Source organism: Calonectris borealis, chromosome 33 (genome assembly GCF_964195595.1).
Source record: "Calonectris borealis chromosome 33, bCalBor7.hap1.2, whole genome shotgun sequence".
In the NCBI taxonomy this organism is placed as follows: Eukaryota; Metazoa; Chordata; class Aves; order Procellariiformes; family Procellariidae; genus Calonectris; species Calonectris borealis.
The window spans coordinates 697,084-714,566 of NC_134344.1; the positions used below are offsets into that span (position 1 = coordinate 697,084).

Genomic DNA, 17,483 nt, shown 5'->3' on the forward strand with positions numbered 1-17,483 from the left:
CCTTTTTGGGGCCCCCCCTCACTCGCAGATGAAGGTGCGGGGGGGATCGCCTGCAGCGCCCGCACCCCCCACCCCATCTTCGCCGTCCGGTAGAGCTGGAGCCGGACCCTGGGGGGGGGGCAGTGGTTGGGGGGGGCCCCAAAGGTTTTTGGGCAGTCGGGAGGTTTTTGGGGTGTAAAGGAGGGGGTTTGGGGCACAGATGGGGGGTTTGGGGGGAGAACAAGGGGGTTTGGGGCTGAGGAGAGGGGTTTTGGGGTCAGGAAGGATTTTTTGGGGTGCAGCCACGTTTTGGGGTGCAGCCACGTTTTGGGGTGCAGGTTTTGCGCACGGAGGGAGTTTGGGCAAAGACGGGGGGGTCGGACACAGATAGGGGGGTTTTGGGGCTCGGGGGGGGTGGGGGTGCAGGGTTTTGGGGGGTTTGGGGGCGCAGGGTTTTGGGGGGGTTTTGGGGCGCAGGGTTTCGGGGCGCACTTGATGCCGCTCTGCACCACGCGGTTCTTGCAGCTGCGCCAGCACGTGCAGGCCTGGTTGCACTCGAAGATCAGGGGGGGCTCGATCTTGTTGAACTCCTGCAGCAGCCGCCCGTCCTGGGGGGGCACGGGGGGGGTCACCGGGGCCCCCCGCAATGGGAGGGACCCCAGACGGAGCCTCCGGGGTCACCGCAGCAGTTTCGAGGGGCTCCGCGGGGTGCAATGGCGGTTTTAAAGGTCCCCCTCGGGACACAGAGGCGGTTTCAAGGGCCCCCTGGGTGCAATGGTGGTTTTAAGGCCCCCCAGGACCCAGGGGTGGTTTCAAGGAGCTCCCAAAAAGCTACAGGGGTTGCAAGGGGGGTCCCCAAAACACAACGGCAGCTCCAAGAGGCTCCCGCGATGCAATAGCGGTTTCAGGGAGCCCCCCAAGCGGCAGTGGCGGTTTCAGGGCTCCCCCCTGCACGCGGTGGGGGTTTCGGGGGGCCCCGGCGGGGGTTTCGGGGGGCCCCCCTCACCTTATCGTACCAGCAGCGGATGCTGAGCTGCCCGCAGAGGCAGTTGCTGGAGGAGCAGTCGTCCTGGCACGTGCAGTGCTGGGGGGGGGACGGGGGGGTCAGGGGCACCCCAAAACCCCCGGCAGCCATCTTGTACCCCCCCACACCCCCGCAGACCCCCCGGCGTGGGGTTCCACCCCCAAGCAGGAGGCGTGCCCCCCCTCTAAAGCTGTTTCGCACCCCGAAATGCTTCTGTGCCCCCAAAGCAGAGAGTTTGCACCCCAAAAACAGGTTTGCACCCCAAAAGCAGCATTTTCACCCCAAAAGCAGCGGCTCTCCCCCCCTCCGCCGCCCCCCAAGGTGCCGTGACCCCCCCCCCCAGCAGCACCTTTGCCCCCCAAACCCTCCCTTTTCCACCCCAACAGCCCTTCCCCACCCCCCGAAAGCAGCATCCCCTGCCCCGAGCGGTGGTCGCGCCCCCCCGGGACCCCCCAGGACCCCCCCGGCCCCCCGGACCCCACCTGGAGGTGGGTGATGTTGTGGTCGATGTTCATGGTGGAGGTCTCGCAGTTCTCGGCGATGTACTTGTAGTCGTCGGGACACGGCTCCTCGTCCACCCCGTTGACGCAGGGGATGGGCACGTTCTCGTAGCCCCGCGCCACGTCCCTGGGGGGGGGGGGAAATGGGGGGGGCTGGGGGGCACCCCAGAACTCCCCAGCACCCCCCAAGCCCACCCCGGCAACCCCAAACCCTGCCAGGAAGCCCCCAAATCCCTGCAGGACCCCCTGCGCGTGGTGATGTGCTCGGTGCGCAGTGGGACCCCCCGAGCACCCCCCGGGACCCCCAAAACCCCCCAAGACCCCCAAACCAGCTGGTGACACACTCGATGTGTAGCACGAGCTGCACCAAGTCCCGAGAGCCCCCCAAAACCCCCCGACCTCCCCCCAGGACCCCCCATCTCAGCTGACGACGGGCTGGGTGTGCGCTGGGTGCCCCAGGACCCCCCTAAGCACCCCCAAACCCCCCCCCAGACCCCCCGTACCAGCTGGTGACGCACTTGATGTGCAGTGAGACCCCCCCAAAACCCCCCGACCCTTCCCCAGGACTCCTCATCTCAGCTGATGATGGGCTCAGTGTGCACTGGGTGCCCCAGGACACCCCTAAGCACCCCCCAACCCACCCCCAGACCCCCTGTACCAGCTGGTGATGCACTCGCTGTGCAGTGAGACCCCCCAAAACCCCCGACCTCCCCCCAAAACCCTCCGACCTCTCCCCAGGACCCCCCATCTCAGCTGATGATGGGCTCAGTGGGCACTGGGTGCCCCAGGAGCCCCTAAGCACCCCCCAAACCCCCCCCCCAGACCCCCGTACCAGCTGGTGACGCACTTGATGTGCACTGAGACCCCCCAAAACCCCCCTGACCCCCCCCCAAATCCCCCCGACCTCCCCCCAAATCCCCCCGACCTCCCCCCAGGACCCCCATCTCAGCTGACGACGGGCTGGGGAGCCCCCCAGGCCCCCCGGCAGCGCCCGGGCCCCCCGTTACCGGCTGATGATGCGCTCGGTGTGGAGGGGGCGCCCCGCGGCCCCCTGCCGCAGCTTGCGGTTGAGCTGCAGGGCCACCCACACCTCCGAGTGCTCCAGCGTCAGGTCCAGCGGCGAGTCCCCCTCCTTGTTCCGCACCTCGGGGTCGGCCCCCCGCGACAGGAACAGGCTGCGGCACCGGGTGACGGGTCACCCCCCCCCGAGCCCCCCACGGCACGGGGACCCAGGCGTCCCCCACCCCAGGGGACCCAGGCGTCCGGGCATCTCCCCCCCGCAGATCAGCATCCAGGTGCTCCCCGCCCCCACAGACCCCCTGCTGCCCCCCCAGAGCCCCCCTGACCCCCCCGTGCCCCCATAGAGCCCCTGACCCCCCATAGAGCCCCTGACCCCCCATGGAGCCCCTGACTCCCCCACGGACCCAGGTGTCTGGCTCCCCCCACCCCCATAGACCCCCTGCTGCCCCCCAGAGCCCCCCTGACCCCCCCGCCATGGACTCCCTGTGCCCCCATGGACCCCCTGACCCCCCAATGGAGCCCCTGACCCCCCCATGGAGCCCCTGACCCCCCAATGGAGCCCCTGACCCCCCATGGACCCCCTGACCCCCCATAGAGCCCCTGACCCCCCCATGGACCCCCTGACCCCCCATAGAGCCCCTGACCCCCCCATGGACCCCCCTGTGCCCCCATAGAGCCCGTGACCCCCCCATGGACCCCCCTGTGCCCCCATAGAGCCCTTGACCCCCCCATGGAGCCCCTGATCCCCCATAGAGCCCCTGACCCCCCCATGGACCCCCCTGTGCCCCCCATAGAGCCCCTGACCCCCCCATGGACCCCCTGACCCCCCATAGAGCCCCTGACCCCCCCATGGACCCCCCTGTGCCCCCATAGAGCCCCTGACCCCCCCATGGAGCCCCTGATCCCCCCATAGAGCCCCTGACCCCCCCATGGACCCCCTGACCCCCCCATGGACCCAGGTGTCTGGCTCCCCCCGCCCCCCATAGACCCCCTGCTGCCCCTCCAGAGCCCCCCTGACCCCCCCATAGCTCCCTGCTCCCCCATAGACCCAGACGTCTGGGTGCCCCCCAGCCCCCCCCCAGCCCCCCCAGCCCCAGGCGCCCGGGTGCCCCCCAGCCCCCCTACATGACGCAGTCGTGGTAGCTCTCGCGGGCGGCGATGTGGAGGGGGGTGTCCCCGTGGAAGTTGACGGCGTGGAGGTCGCACTGGGCGTTCAGCAGCACCTCGGCGATCTCGGCGCTGCCCGTGAAGGAGGCCCAGTGCAGGCAGATGTTCTCCTCCTGCCCGGGGCACCCCCGTCAGCAACCGCCCCCCCGGCCGAAAACTGCCCCCCCCCGGGGCAAAAAACACCCCCTGGGGCGAAACCCATCGCCGGGGGGGGCAAACCCACCTCCTGGGGGGCAAAACCCATCTCTGGGGGGGGCAAACCCACCTCCTGGGGGGGAAACCCATTGCCGGGGGGGGAAACCCATCGCCGGGGGGGGCAAACCCACCTCCTGGGGGGGGAAACCCACCTCCTGGGGGGGGAAACCCATCGCCGGGGGGGGCAAACCCACCTCCTGGGGGGGAAACCCATCGCCGGGGGGGGCAAAACCCACCTCCTGGGGGGGAAACCCATTGCCGGGGGGGGAAACCCATCGCCGGGGGGGGCAAACCCACCTCCTGGGGGGCAAAACCCATCGCCGGGGGGGGCAAACCCACCTCCTGGGGGGGAAACCCATTGCCGGGGGGGGAAACCCATCGCCGGGGGGGGCAAACCCACCTCCTGGGGGGCAAAACCCATCGCCGGGGGGGGCAAACCCACCTCCTGGGGGGCAAAACCCACCTCCTGGGGGGGGAAACCCATTGCCAGGGGGGGAAACCCATCGCTGGGGGGGGCAAACCCACCTCCTGGGGGGGGAAACCCATCGCCGGGGGGGAAACCCATCGCCGGGGGGGCAAAACCCACCTCCTGGGGGGGAAACCCATCGCCGGGGGGGGCAACCCATCGCCGGGGGGGGCAAAACCCACCTCCTGGGGGGGGAAACCCATCGCCGGGGGGGGAAAACCCACCCCCCAAGGATGAAACCCACCTCCTGGGGGGCAAAACCCATCGCCGGGGGGGCAAAACCCCACCCGCCGGGGACGAAACCCCCCTCCTGGGGGGGAGAAGCCACCTCCTGGGGGGCAAAACCCACCCCCCAGGGGCAAAAACCCGCCTGCAGGTCCCTGAAACTGCCCCAGGAGGGGGGAATTAGCCCGGGGGGGGGGGCCTTGAAACCGTCCCTGGAAGGAATGGGGGGAGCTTGAAACTGCCCCAAAGAGAATGTGGGGGGTCTTGAAACCGCCCCAGAAAAGACGAGGAGGCCTCGAAACTGCCCCAGGGGGACCCCAAAAGTGCCGTTAGCAGGGACTTTGGGGGCGGCAGGCTTTGAAACTGCCCTGGGGGACCCCGAAACTGCCCTTTGTGGGGACAGGGACCTTGAAAGAGCCCTGGGGGGGCCTCAAAAGCACCTGGGGGTCCTTGAAACTGCCTGGGGGTCCTTGAAACTGCCCTGGGGGACCCCGAAACTGCCCTTTGTGGGGGCCAGAGGGTCTTGAAACAGCCCAGGGGGGCCTCAAAAGCATCCAGGGGGCCTCGCGACCGCCTTCAGGGGGTCCGGGGGTCCCCAAACCGCCGCGCTGTAGGGGGGACACTCACGTTGTCGGTGAGGGTGACGTCGGCGCCGCGCGTCAGCAGCCGGCGAATCACCTCGATGTGCTTGTGCTCGGCCGCCCAGATGATGGGGGTCCACCCCCCGTTGTCCTGGGGAGGGGGGTGCGGGGGGGGGGGGTGTCAGCGTCACCCGGATGCCGGGGTCCCCCCGCGGCCCCCCCGGCTCCCACCTGGGCGTTGACGTCCACCTGCCCGGTGGAGAGCAGCAGGTCCACCATCTCCAGGTTGCCGTTCTTGGCGGCGTGGTGGAGGCAGGTGGAACCGTCTTCCTCCTGGGGGGGGGCAGCGATGACGTCAGCAACGGGCGGCGATGACGTCGGCGGGGAGGGCTGCGACGTCATCGCCCACCTTGCTGTAGACGCAGCCGCCCCGCCGCACCATGTACCGCGCCGCCTCCACGTGGTTGTTGGCCACCGCCTCCATCAGCGGCGTCCGGCGCAGCTTGTCCGTCGCGTTGATGTTGGCGCCCGCCTTGGGGGGGGGCGGGGGGGACATCAGGGACCCCCCCCAGACCCCCAGGGAGCCACAGGGACCCCCAGGGAGCCTCCTGGACCCCCAAGGAGCCACAGGGACCCCCAGGGAACCTCCTGGACCCCCAGCACCATCAGGGACCCCTACAGAGTCCCAAGGACCCCCCAAGGACCCCCCCCGAGCCCCAGGGACCCCCCCCAGACCCCCCTGCCTGTACCAGGAGGTGGTGGAGCTCTAAGAAATCCTACAGGACCCCCAGAGCCCCCCCAGGACATCCCAGAGCCCCCCCAGCACCCCAAAGACCCCCAGGAATCTCCAAAGCCCCCCCCCCCAGCACCCCAGAATTCCCCTGGGGTACCCTGGAACCCCCCAGGACATCCCTGATCCCCAGGGACCCCCCACCTGCAGCAGGAGGTGGCAGATTTCGAGGTACCCCCCCAGGACCCCCCCCCACCTGCAGCAGGAGGTGGCAGATTTCGAGGTACCCCCCCAGGACCCCCCCCCACCTGCAGCAGGAGGTGGCAGATTTCGAGGTACCCCCCCAGGACCCCCCCCCCACCTGCAGCAGGAGGTGGCAGATTTCGAGGTACCCCCCCCAGGACCCCCCCCACCTGCAGCAGGAGGTGGCAGATTTCGAGGTACCCCCCCAGGACCCCCCCCCACCTGCAGCAGGAGGTGGCAGATTTCGAGGTACCCCCCCAGGACCCCCCCCACCTGCAGCAGGAGGTGGCAGATTTCGAGGTACCCCCCCAGGACCCCCCCCACCTGCAGCAGGAGGTGGCAGATTTCGAGGTACCCCCCCAGGACCCCCCCCCACCTGCAGCAGGAGGTGGCAGATTTCGAGGTACCCCCCCAGGACCCCCCCCACCTGCAGCAGGAGGTGGCAGATTTCGAGGTACCCCCCCAGGACCCCCCCCACCTGCAGCAGGAGGTGGCAGATTTCGAGGTACGCCCCCAGGACCCCCCCCACCTGCAGCAGGAGGTGGCAGATTTCGAGGTACCCCCCCAGGACCCCCCCCCACCTGCAGCAGGAGGTGGCAGATTTCGAGGTACCCCCCCAGGACCCCCCCCACCTGCAGCAGGAGGTGGCAGATTTCGAGGTACCCCCCCAGGACCCCCCCCACCTGCAGCAGGAGGTGGCAGATTTCGAGGTACCCCCCCAGGACCCCCCCCACCTGCAGCAGGAGGTGGCAGATTTCGAGGTACCCCCCCAGGACCCCCCCCACCTGCAGCAGGAGGTGGCAGATTTCGAGGTACCCCCCCAGGACCCCCCCCACCTGCAGCAGGAGGTGGCAGATTTCGAGGTACCCCCCCAGGACCCCCCCCACCTGCAGCAGGAGGTGGCAGATCTCGAGGTACCCCCCCAGGACCCCCCCCACCTGCAGCAGGAGGTGGCAGATTTCGAGGTACCCCCCCCAGGACCCCCCCCACCTGCAGCAGGAGGTGGCAGATTTCGAGGTACCCCCCCAGGACCCCCCCCACCTGCAGCAGGAGGTGGCAGATTTCGAGGTACCCCCCCAGGACCCCCCCCACCTGCAGCAGGAGGTGGCAGATTTCGAGGTACCCCCCCAGGACCCCCCCCACCTGCAGCAGGAGGTGGCAGATTTCGAGGTACCCCCCCAGGACCCCCCCCACCTGCAGCAGGAGGTGGCAGATTTCGAGGTACCCCCCCAGGACCCCCCCCACCTGCAGCAGGAGGTGGCAGATTTCGAGGTACCCCCCCAGGACCCCCCCCACCTGCAGCAGGAGGTGGCAGATTTCGAGGTACCCCCCCAGGACCCCCCCCCACCTGCAGCAGGAGGTGGCAGATTTCGAGGTACCCCTTCTGCGCCGCCGCGTGCAGGGGGGTGCGCTTGCTCTGGGCGTCGCTCTGGAAGTTGGGGTCCAGGTTGTCCACTGGGGGGGCAAGGGGGGGCGGTCGGGGGGGTGAGGACCCCCCAGGAGGGGTGGGGGCCCCCCGGGGGCGCTGGCACAGCCCAACGCCCCCAAGGACACCCCAAAGTCCTCCCGGGGCCCTGCAGGCACCCCCAGGCCCTGAGGGACACTTGGGGGGCTCCAGGGCCCCCCCCGGCCCCCCCGGCCCCCCACTCACGCAGCATCAGGACGACTTTTTGCAGCTCCCCCTGCTTGACCGAGACGTAGAGCTGCCGCGGGTGGAAGCGCAGCTTCTTCCGCCTGCGGGGGGAACTGGGGGTACTGGGAGCACTGGGAGGCTGGGGGACCCCACACTGGAAGCACTGGGAGACTGGGGGACCCCATACTGGGGGTACTGGGAGCACTGGGAGGCTGGAGGACCCCACACTGGGGGGACTGGGAGCACTTGGAGGCTGGCGGACCCCATACTGGAAGCACTGGGACACTGGGGGACCCCATACTGGGGGTACTGGGAGCACTTGGAGGCTGGCGGACCCCATACTGGAAGCACTGGGAGACTGGGGGACCCCATACTGGGGGGACTGGGAGCACTTGGAAGCTGGCGGACCCCATACTGGAAGCACTGGGAGACTGGGGGACCCCATACTGGGGGCACTGGGAGCACTGGGAGGCTGGGGGACCCCATACTGGGGGTACTGGGACCACTGGGGAGCTAAGGGGACCACGTACAAGGACACTGTGGGCACTGGCGGGTCCTATACTGGGGATACTGGGAGCATGGGCGGACCCCATATGAGGGCACTAAGAGGTTGGGAGACCCCGTATAGGGGGAGCTTGGGGGGAGGGGGCGCAGGCAGTTTGGGGGTCCCGGGGGGGGCACAGGCAGTTTGGGGGTCCCGGGGGGCGCAGGCAGTTTGGGGGTCCCAGGGGGGCTCAGGCAGTTTGGGGGTCCGGGGGCGCAGGCAGTTTGGGGGTCTGGGGGGGGGCACAGGCAGTTTGGGGGTCCCGTGGGGGGGCTCAGGCAGTTTGGGGGTCCCGCGGGGGGGCGCAGGCAGTTTGGGGGTCCCGGGGGGGGCACAGGCAGTTTGGGGGTCCCGGGGGGCTCAGGCAGTTTGGGGGTCCCGGGGGGGGGGCAGGCAGTTTGGGGGTCCGGGGGCGCAGGCAGTTTGGGGGTCCCGGGGGGGGCTCAGGCAGTTTGGGGGTCCCGGGGGGGGGGGGCGCAGGCAGTTTGGGGGTCCCGCGGGGGGGCTCAGGCAGTTTGGGGGTCCCGGGGGGGGCTCAGGCAGTTTGGGGGTCCGGGGGGGGGGGGCGCAGGCAGTTTGGGGGTCCCGCGGGGGGGCTCAGGCAGTTTGGGGGTCCCGGGGGGGGGGGGCGCAGGCAGTTTGGGGGTCCCGCGGGGGGGCTCAGGCAGTTTGGGGGTCCCGGGGGGGGCACAGGCAGTTTGGGGGTCCGGGGGCACAGGCAGTTTGGGGGTCCGGGGGCACCCACCTCTCGGCCTCCTGCCCCACCAGCGCCTTCTCCAGGAGGTCGCGCGCGGGCCCCGGCGCCAGCCCCCGGGCCGAGAGGGCCCCCCCCGAGGGCAGGGCCAGCGCCGGCCCCCCCGAGCTGTCGATGGGCTCGGCCCGGGGGTCCGGGGGGGGCGCCCGGCCCTCGCCCTGCCCCCGCATCCGTGCGCTGGGGGCGGGAGGTCAGGGGGGGCGGGACCCCCCCAGGACCCCCCCCAAACATCCACGCCAACCCCATAACCCCCCCAGCCCCGAACGCCCCCTGAGCACCCCCCGACCCCTACACAGCCCCCCAGACCCCTCTAAGCCCCCCCAAGCCCCCCCAGCCCCCTGCGTACCCCCAGAAACTCCCCAGGACCCCTCTAAAACCCCGTGCACCCCCCAAATACCCCCAGCCCCATGTCCCCCCCCACACCACTCTCGGATGACCCTTAACCCCCCAAAGCCCCCCCAAACCCCCGTGTACCCCTCCCAGCCCCCCCAGATGCCCCTAAGCCCCCCAAAGCCCCCCCAAACCCTGTGTACCAGACACCCCCAAACCCCCATGTACCCTCTCAGACACCCCCAAACTCCTATGTCCCCCCCAGCCCACCCCCAGATGCCCCTCGCCCCCCCCAAAGCCCCCCCAAACCCTGTGTACCAGACACCCCCAAACCCCTATGTCCCCCCAGCCCACCCCCAGATGCCCCTCGCCCCCCCTAAACCCGTGTGCCCCTCCCAGATGCCCCTAGCCCCCCCCAAAGCCCCCCCCAAACCCCCCTCCCCGCCCGTACCTGGGGGTGGGGGCGTCCGGGCGGGGGGCGGGGGCGCGGCGGCGGGGCTCGGGGGGGGCGGGGGCCGGGGGGGCCCCCTCGGCGCGGGGCAGCGTCACCTCCTGCGCCTCGGAGGCGTCCTCCCCGCAGTGGGGGCAGAAGATCATCCCGTTGAGCTGCGAGACGCAGCCCCGGTGGAAGCGGTGCCCGATCCGCACGTCGGGGTGGCACTCCAGGAAGGTCCCCTGGGGGGCACGGGGGTCAGGGGGGGGCCTGGGGGTCCCCAAGGGGCTGCAAGGGGTCCTGGGGGGGGGCCTGGGGGTCCCCAAGGTGTTCTGGGGGGGGCCTGGGGGTCCCCAAGGGGCTGCAAGGGGTTCTGGGGGGGGGCCTGGGGTCCCCAAAGGTTCTGGAGGGGTCCTGGGGGTCCCCAAGGGGCTGCAAGGGGTTCTGGGGGGGGGCCTGGGGGTCCCCAAGGGCTCCTGGGGGGGGCCTGGGGGTCCCCAAGGGGCTGCAAGGGGTCCTGGGGGGGGCCGGGGGGTCCCCAAGGGGCCGCAAGGGGTCCTAGGGGGGGGCCTGGGGGTCCCCAAGGGGTTCTGAGGGGGTCCTGGGGATCCCCAAGGGGCTGCAAGGGGTCCTGGGGGTCCCCAAGGGGCCGCAAGGGGTGCTGGGGGGGGTCCTGGGGGTCCCCAAGGGGCTGCAAGGCGTTCTGGGGGGGGGCCTGGGGTCCCCAAAGGGTTCTAGGAGGGGTCCTGGGGGTCCCCAAGGGGCCGCAAGGGGTCCTGGGGGGGCCTGGGGGTCCCCACGGGGCTGCAAGGGGTTCTGGGGGGGGGCCTGGGGTCCCCAAAGGGTTCTAGGAGGGGTCCTGGGGGTCCCCAAGGGGCTGCAAGGGGTTCTGGGGGGGGGGGCTGGGGGTCCCCAAAGGGCTGCAAGGGGTTCTGGGGGGGGTCCTGGGGGTCCCCAAGGGGCTGCAAGGGGTTCTGGGGGGGGGGCCTGGGGGTCCCCAAGGGGTTCTGGGGGGGTCCTGGGGGTCCCCAAGGGGCTGCAAAGGGTCCTAGGGGGGGGGCCTGGGGGTCCCCAAGGGGCTGCAAGGGGTTCTGGGGCGGTCCTGGGGGTCCTAAGGGGGCCTGGGGGTCCCCAAAGGGGCCACAAGGGGTTCTGGGGGGGGGCCTGGGGGTCCCCAAGGGGCCACAAGGGGTTCTGGGGCGGTCCTGGGGGTCCCTAAGGGGGCCTGGGGTTCCCCAAAGGGGCCACAAGGGGTTCTGGGGGGGGGCCTGGGGTCCCCAAAGGGTTCTGGAGGGGTCCTGGGGGTCCCCAAGGGGCTGCAAGGGGTTCTGGGGGGGGGGCCTGGGGGTCCCCAAGGGGTTCTGGGGGGGTCCTGGGGGTCCCCAAGGGGCTGCAAAGGGTCCTAGGGGGGGGGCCTGGGGGTCCCCAAGGGGCTGCAAGGGGTTCTGGGGCGGTCCTGGGGGTCCTAAGGGGGCCTGGGGGTCCCCAAAGGGGCCACAAGGGGTTCTGGGGGGGGTCCTGGGGGTCCCCAAGGGGCTGCAAGGGGTTCTGGGGCGGTCCTGGGGGTCCCTAAGGGGGCCCGGGGGTCCCCAAAGGGGCCACAAGGGGTTCTGGGGGGGGGCTGGGGGTCCCAGCCCCCATCTGCACATCGGGGTGGCACTCCAGAAAGGTCCCCTGGGGGGCAGAGGGTGTCAGGGGGTCCCCAAGGGGCTGGGGGGGGGGCCAGGGGTCCCCAAGGGGGCTGCAAGAGGTTCTGGGGGGGGGGTCTGGGGGTCCCCAAGGGGTCACAAAGGGTTTTGGGGGGGGTCCTGGGGATCCCAGCCCCGATCCGCACGTCAGGGTGGACTCTAGGAACGTCCCCTGGGCGGGCAGCAGCGGTGCCTGGGGGGGTGTCCCTGTGCCCCCCCAGGGGCTGTGTGACCCCCCCCGCCCCGGGGCCCCCCCCGGGGCCCCCCCCCGGGCCCCCCCCACTCACGGCGGTGCAGAAGTAGCCGCAGCCGGGGCAGCAGTGGTGCTTGACCATGCGGGCGCGGTGGCTCTCGCACAGCACCATCAGGGGCACGCGGCTGGACGGCCGCATCGTCTCCCGCTTCAGGATGCTGCTGCCGCAGCCGCTCAGCTGGGGGGGGCAGCGGGGGGGGGGGGGTGTCAGCGCCGGGGGGGGGGTGCCGCCCCCATCCCACCCAGGGACCCCCGTTTCCCGGAGCCCCGCTCCTGCTGGGCCCCTGGGTCTCCCCCCCCCGCAACACTTCGATGTTCCCCAGTTTGGGTCACCCCCCCCCCGTAGTCCCCACTCGCTCTGGATTTTGGGGTTCCCCCTCAGCCCCCACCCTGATGCCTGGGTCCCCCCAAACCCATGGGTACCCCCTAAATGCCTGGGTGCCCCCACAGCCCCCCAAGCCACCGGGGTCCCCCAAAACCCCAGGGTCCCCCCCAGCCCTCCGCCTTCCCTAGACCCTGGGGTCCCCCAAAACCTCTGGGTCCCCCCGCAGCCCCCACCTCCCCCTGCCCCCAGGGTCCCCCCAAATGCCAGGGTCCCCTCCCCCAGCCCTTCTCTAGACCCTGGGGTCCCCCAAAACCCCTGGGCTCCCCCCCCACCCCTGGGTTCCCCCAGATGCCAGGGTCCCCCGAAACCCCTGGCTCCCCCCGCAGCCCCCACCTCCCCCTGCCCCCAGGGTCCCCCAAAACCTCTGCCCCCCCCCCCCCCCCCACTCCCGGGGTCCCCCACCTGCCCGTCGACGCTCTCGGTGGCCATGCAGAGCCCCCGCGCCCCCTCGCCGCCCCGCTCCACCTTGGGGGCCTCCATGCGGCAGGAGCAGAGGGGCAGCTCCTCGAAGCGCTCCGCCTCCAGCCCCCCCAGCGCCCCCGCCGGCCCTGCAGGGGGCGCTCAGCGGGGGGGCGGGGCCTGGGGCCAGGGGGCGGGGCCGGGGGGCGGGGCCGCGAGGGGAGAGCATGGGCTGGGAAGGGACTGCACAGGGGCAGGGCTGGTCCCAGGGGCGGGGCCTCAGGGATGGGGGCGTGGTCTTTGACCAGGGGGCGGGGCCGCGAGGGAGAGCATGGGCTGGGAAGGGACTGCACCGGGGCAGGGCTGGTCCCAGGGGGCGGGGCCTCAGGGATGGGGGCGTGTCTAGGATGAGGAGGCAGGGCCACAGGGAACCATAGACCAGCATAGGCTTGCCTCTGGGGGTGGAGCCTCGAGCTAGGGGCGGGGCCACAAGCACCAGGGGTGGGACACCTGCATCTGGGGGCGGGGCCAGAAGCCTGCAGGGTGTGGCCTCAGGTGGGAGAGAGCAGGGGCAGAACCTGAGAGCAGGGGGTGGGGCCTCAGAGGCAGGCAGGGCATGAGGGGGCGGGGCCCCATGTGGTACCCAAGGGGATGGGGCTGCAGGGGGTGGGGCTCCCGAGCTTGTGGGCGGGGCCAGGTGGACCGGTGGGTGTGGCCTAATGGGGTGGGCAGGGCTGGATAGAACATGCAGCAGGTGGCAGGCACATGCAGTGTGGGAGGGGCCATTGGACAGGGGCGTGGTCTAGCATCACTAGGGGGTGTGGCCACATAGAGGGCAGTGTGACCACGTGCAGGGGGTGTGGCCAAGCTGCTGCCAGCCCCAGGGAGGAGACTGGGCCCAGGGGGTGGTGCCACACACTGTGGGCGTGGCCTGACACCCAGAAGGGGTGTGGTCTGTAGGGGGCGTGGCCTCACCTGGGGGCTGCGGGGAGAGGGCTCCGCCCCCCGGCAGCTGCAGGCAGCCCAGGGGCACCTCCGTGTACTCGCTGGGGGGGGCCCCGGCGGGGGCCCCGGGCACCCCTGGGGGGCGAGCGGGCGTCAGGGCGGGGCCTCACACCCCCCCACCCCCCTTCAAGGATCCCCCCACCCCATTTGTGCGTTCCAAGGCCCCCCCCCCCCCCCCGCCTTGGCTGGTATCACACCCTGGGTCCCCCTCCCCACTTCAGGGGTCCCCCCCCAGGGCCCCCATTTTGGGGCTCCCCCCCCCAATATATCAGTTTCGGGGCTCCCCTTCCCCACTACCCCAACCTCCGGGCTCCCCCCAGCCGCTCCCCCCCCCAATCCCGCCCCCCAACCCCCCCCACCTCTCTCCTTGCCCCGCGGGTCCTTCCGCTTGCGCTTCCGCGCGGGTTTCAGCCAGGGACTCTCCTTCCAGCGGCGCCGGGCCCTGCGCCGGGCGCTGGACGCGCTCTGGGGGGGGGAGGCTCCGTCAGGGCCCCCCCAAGCCCCCCCCCGAGCCCCCCCCCGCGGCCCCCGGCGCCCCTCACCCGGTCCGAGGCGTTGCCCGACTCCTCGTCCTCCTCCTCTTCCTCCTCGTCCTCCTCCTCCTCCTCGTCTTCCTCCTCTTCTTCCTCCTCCTCCTCCTCGCTCAGCACCTCACCGGCCCCCTCGCCCTCCGACTGCCCCCCCCGCGTGAACCCAGGTGTCCAGCAGCCCCCCCAGTACCTCCCAGTAACCCCCAGTGCCCCCCCCAGCTCCTTGCAGTGATCCCAGAGCTGCCCTGGTGCCCCCCCAGTGCTTCCCAGTTCCCCGCAGTGCCTCCCAGTAACCCCTGGTGCCCACCAGTGCGCTCTCAGTACCCATCAATGACTCCCCCATATGCGCCATTGCTTCTCCAGTGCTTCCCAGTCCTCCCAGTCTCAACCAGTGAGCCCCCAGTACCCCCCAATATCTCCCCATAAGCTCTTGACATTAACCCATTGCGTCCCAACGCCCCCCAAGTCCCCCCTGGCCTGCCCCAGAGCTCCCCAGTCCTTCCCACTAACCTCCCAGTCCATCCCAGTGACCCCTCAATCCTTCCCAGTGATGCCCCAGTTCTTCCCAATCCCCCCCAGCACCTCCCAGTGACCCCCCAGTGCCTCCCAGTGACCCCCCAGTGCCTCCCAGTGACCCCCCAGCGCCTCCCAGTCCCCCCCCAGTCCCTTCCAGTAACCCCCAGTGCCTCCCAGTCCCCGCCCCAGTCCCTCCCAGTGCTCCCACTCCCACCTTGCTGTCCGAGTCCCCGTGCCCATCCACGCTGAAGCCGTCGTAGAAGAGGGAGAAGCCGCCGCCGCCTTCGCTGTCCCAGTCGTCGCTGGGGCGGGCGCCGCGGGGGGGGGCGGCCATCTCCTCCGTCACCGTGATCTGGGGGGGCGGGGGGGGCGCAGGGGGGAGTTCAGGGGGACCCCGGCACCCGGGAGGGGTGGGGTAGGGGAGACCCCGGCGCCCGGGCGTACCTCGGTGCTGGCGCGGGGGCTGGGTCTCTGCAGCCGCTTGTGCAGCCCCTCGGGGCCATAGTCCAGTTTGGGGCGTTTGGGGGGCTCTGGGGGGGGGAGTCAGGGAGGGGGGGGCCAGGGGTCACCCCATGGCACCCGCCAGCCACTCAGTTGCCCCCTCAGACCCTCCCAGTGCCCCCCAACCTGCCCCACGCCCCCTCAAACCCCCCATTCCTGCTCCTGGGACCCCCAGCCCCCTCCCAGGATCCCCCCTAGCCCCCCAGGACCCCCCCAGGACCCCCCCAGACCCACCGGGCTCCTCGATGCTGCGCAGCTCATCCGACACCCTGAAGTGCAGCATCTCCGACACCCGCTTCTCGGGGACCTGCGGGGCAGGGGGGCACCCAGGCGTCGGGGGGGGGCACCCAGGCGTCGGGGGGGGCACCCAGGCGTCGGGGGGGGGGGCACCCAGGCGTCGGGGGGGGGGGCACCCACCTGTCCGTTGCTGGGCTTGGCCATGGTCTTGCGGGCCCGGTGGACCTTGGGGCGAGCGGGGGGCTCGGGGGGGGCCGGGGGGGGCTCGGGGGGGGCCGGGGGGGAGGTGGCGGGGGGGGGCCGCCCCCCGGGGAGGCTGAGGAGCCGCAGGGCCAGGCTCTGCCCCGGGGGGGACTTCCCCGCCCCCGTCAGGGACATCTTGGCCCGGCTTGGGGGAGCCAGGGGGGGCCCCCCAACCGCCCCCCGCCCTGGGGAGCCCGGCAGCGTCTTTGTCGCGTGGCCTGGGGGGAAGGGGAGGGGACAAAGGTTGTGAGACCCCCCCCAAATAACACCCCAACACCCCCTGAGCCACTCCAGACCCACCAACCCCCCCAAACCGCCCTGCACCCCCAAAACACCCCCCAGCCCCCCCAAGTCTTCCATAACCCCCCCAAAAGCCTTTGTGAGCCCCCATTACACCTCCCAGCCCCCTGTAAGCCCCTAAAAGACCCCCCCAGCCCCCCAAATCTCCCTGAACTCCCCAAAACCCCTCCCAGACGCCCCCATTCCCCAGACCCCTCAAACGTTCCCCGAACCCCCAAAACGCCTCCAAGCCCCCCCGAGGGCCCCCATAAGCCCCCAAACATCTCCCCGTCCCCCCCAAAGCGCCCCCAGCCCCCCCGGGACCCCCCCCAATGCAGCCCCCCCCATTACCTGGCAGCCCCTTGGGGCTGGCGCCGGCCGGGGGGGCCCCCTGCGGCCCCTCCCCCTCGGGGGGGCCCCCCACACCCTCTCGGCCGCTGCCGGACGCCGGGGTCCCCCCGTGCTCCTCCTCGGGGGGGGGGACCCCCACACTGGGGGGGGTCCCCCCGCTCAGGGGGGGGTCCGGGGGGGCGGGGCTGCTGGGGGGGAGCCCTGGGGGGGGAGATGGGGGTCGGGGGGGTCAATGGGGGTCAAAGGAGGGGTCAGGGGCGGTCAAGGGGGGGTCAAGCGGGGGTTAAGGGGGGCCCCCCCCCACTTACCGGGGTCTCCCGCCGCCTCCACCACGAGGGTCCCGCCGGGGGGGTCCTGTGGGGCAGAGCGGGGTGAGGGGTGGGAGGACCCGGGCGCCACGCCCCCCCCTTGCAGCCCCCCCCCCCCAGCCCCGTTCTCGCCGTGCCCCCCCCCGCGCCCCCCGGACCTCGCCGCCTCCCGCCGCCTCCATCGCTGCCGCCCCGCGCGCGCGCGCGCGCCGCTGCTGACGTAAGGAGGGCGGGGCTTTACCCTGAAAGGCACGGCGAGGCGTCGCTCCGCCCACCGCCCCGCCCACTTGCCCGCGCCAGGAGTTCATTGTCTTCCCGCGCGCCTTGCTCCGCCCCGCCACCTACCACGCAGGCCACGCCCCCTCCCAGCCCTTCGGAGCTGGCTCCGCCCTACCACGCAGGCCACGCCCCCTCCCAACCCTTCGCGGATGGCCACGCCCCCTCCTACGCCTTCGGAGCTGGCTCCGCCCTACCACGCAGGCCACGCCCCTCCGCGGGTCTTCGGGGCTGGCTCCGCCCCACTCCCGCAGGCCACGCCCCCTCTCAAGTTGCCGGGGGGGGGCCCCCCAAGCTGTCCCTCCCCCCCCGACCCAAAATCACCATTTTTTACCTTCTTTTTGTTTGTTTTCCTCGTTTATTACAAAAAAATCTCTAAAAGCTGCAGTGGGGGAGGGGTGGGACCACCCCCCCACCCCCCCACAAAAGGGGATCCGGGTGCCCCCCCTCCCCCCCACTCCAACCCCCTTCCCATCCCCCCCCCCCAATCCCCCCCAGGCATCCGGGTGCCCCCCCCCAACTCTGACCCCTACCCCCCAGCCCCCCCCCCAAATTCCCCCCTCCACTAGAGAACCCCCCCATCTCCTCCCCCCCCCCAAATCGCTACGAGCTAAAGGGGTGCCCAAGGGGCTGGGGGGGACCCCCACGACCCTCCCCCCCCAGGGTGAACCCTGGGACCTTTACTACA

The 17,483-nt window shown here is 71.7% G+C and overlaps 3 protein-coding genes across 3 annotated transcripts in view; 1 reads left to right on the forward strand and 2 right to left on the reverse strand.

Annotated features, from left to right (window-relative positions):
- The window catches only part of EHMT2 (euchromatic histone lysine methyltransferase 2), a 19,104-nt gene extending 2,399 nt beyond the window's left edge, over positions 1-16,705 (reverse strand). The window contains exons 1-25 of the mRNA XM_075134558.1: positions 16,678-16,705; positions 16,520-16,565; positions 16,212-16,412; positions 15,519-15,799; positions 15,336-15,408; positions 15,045-15,130; positions 14,815-14,952; positions 14,097-14,228; positions 13,914-14,019; positions 13,525-13,629; positions 12,553-12,698; positions 11,800-11,943; positions 9,843-10,066; positions 9,053-9,238; positions 7,782-7,864; positions 7,479-7,585; positions 5,567-5,689; positions 5,389-5,490; positions 5,204-5,308; positions 3,649-3,803; positions 2,511-2,678; positions 1,486-1,630; positions 986-1,063; positions 472-587; positions 13-108 (exon numbers count right to left, since the gene is read on the reverse strand). Of these exons, the coding sequence (XP_074990659.1) occupies positions 13-108; positions 472-587; positions 986-1,063; positions 1,486-1,630; positions 2,511-2,678; positions 3,649-3,803; positions 5,204-5,308; positions 5,389-5,490; positions 5,567-5,689; positions 7,479-7,585; positions 7,782-7,864; positions 9,053-9,238; positions 9,843-10,066; positions 11,800-11,943; positions 12,553-12,698; positions 13,525-13,629; positions 13,914-14,019; positions 14,097-14,228; positions 14,815-14,952; positions 15,045-15,130; positions 15,336-15,408; positions 15,519-15,799; positions 16,212-16,412; positions 16,520-16,565; positions 16,678-16,701 (3,170 nt within the window). The 5' untranslated portion in view covers positions 16,702-16,705. The remainder of the gene's footprint in view (positions 1-12; positions 109-471; positions 588-985; positions 1,064-1,485; positions 1,631-2,510; positions 2,679-3,648; positions 3,804-5,203; positions 5,309-5,388; positions 5,491-5,566; positions 5,690-7,478; positions 7,586-7,781; positions 7,865-9,052; positions 9,239-9,842; positions 10,067-11,799; positions 11,944-12,552; positions 12,699-13,524; positions 13,630-13,913; positions 14,020-14,096; positions 14,229-14,814; positions 14,953-15,044; positions 15,131-15,335; positions 15,409-15,518; positions 15,800-16,211; positions 16,413-16,519; positions 16,566-16,677) is intronic.
- LOC142074173 (uncharacterized) overlaps positions 1-17,483 on the reverse strand; it is a 227,996-nt gene that overhangs the window by 158,583 nt on the left and 51,930 nt on the right. The gene's annotated exons all lie outside the window — the stretch shown is intronic.
- Positions 1-17,483, forward strand: part of LOC142074202 (uncharacterized) — a 159,063-nt gene that overhangs the window by 55,694 nt on the left and 85,886 nt on the right. The window lies entirely within an intron of this gene.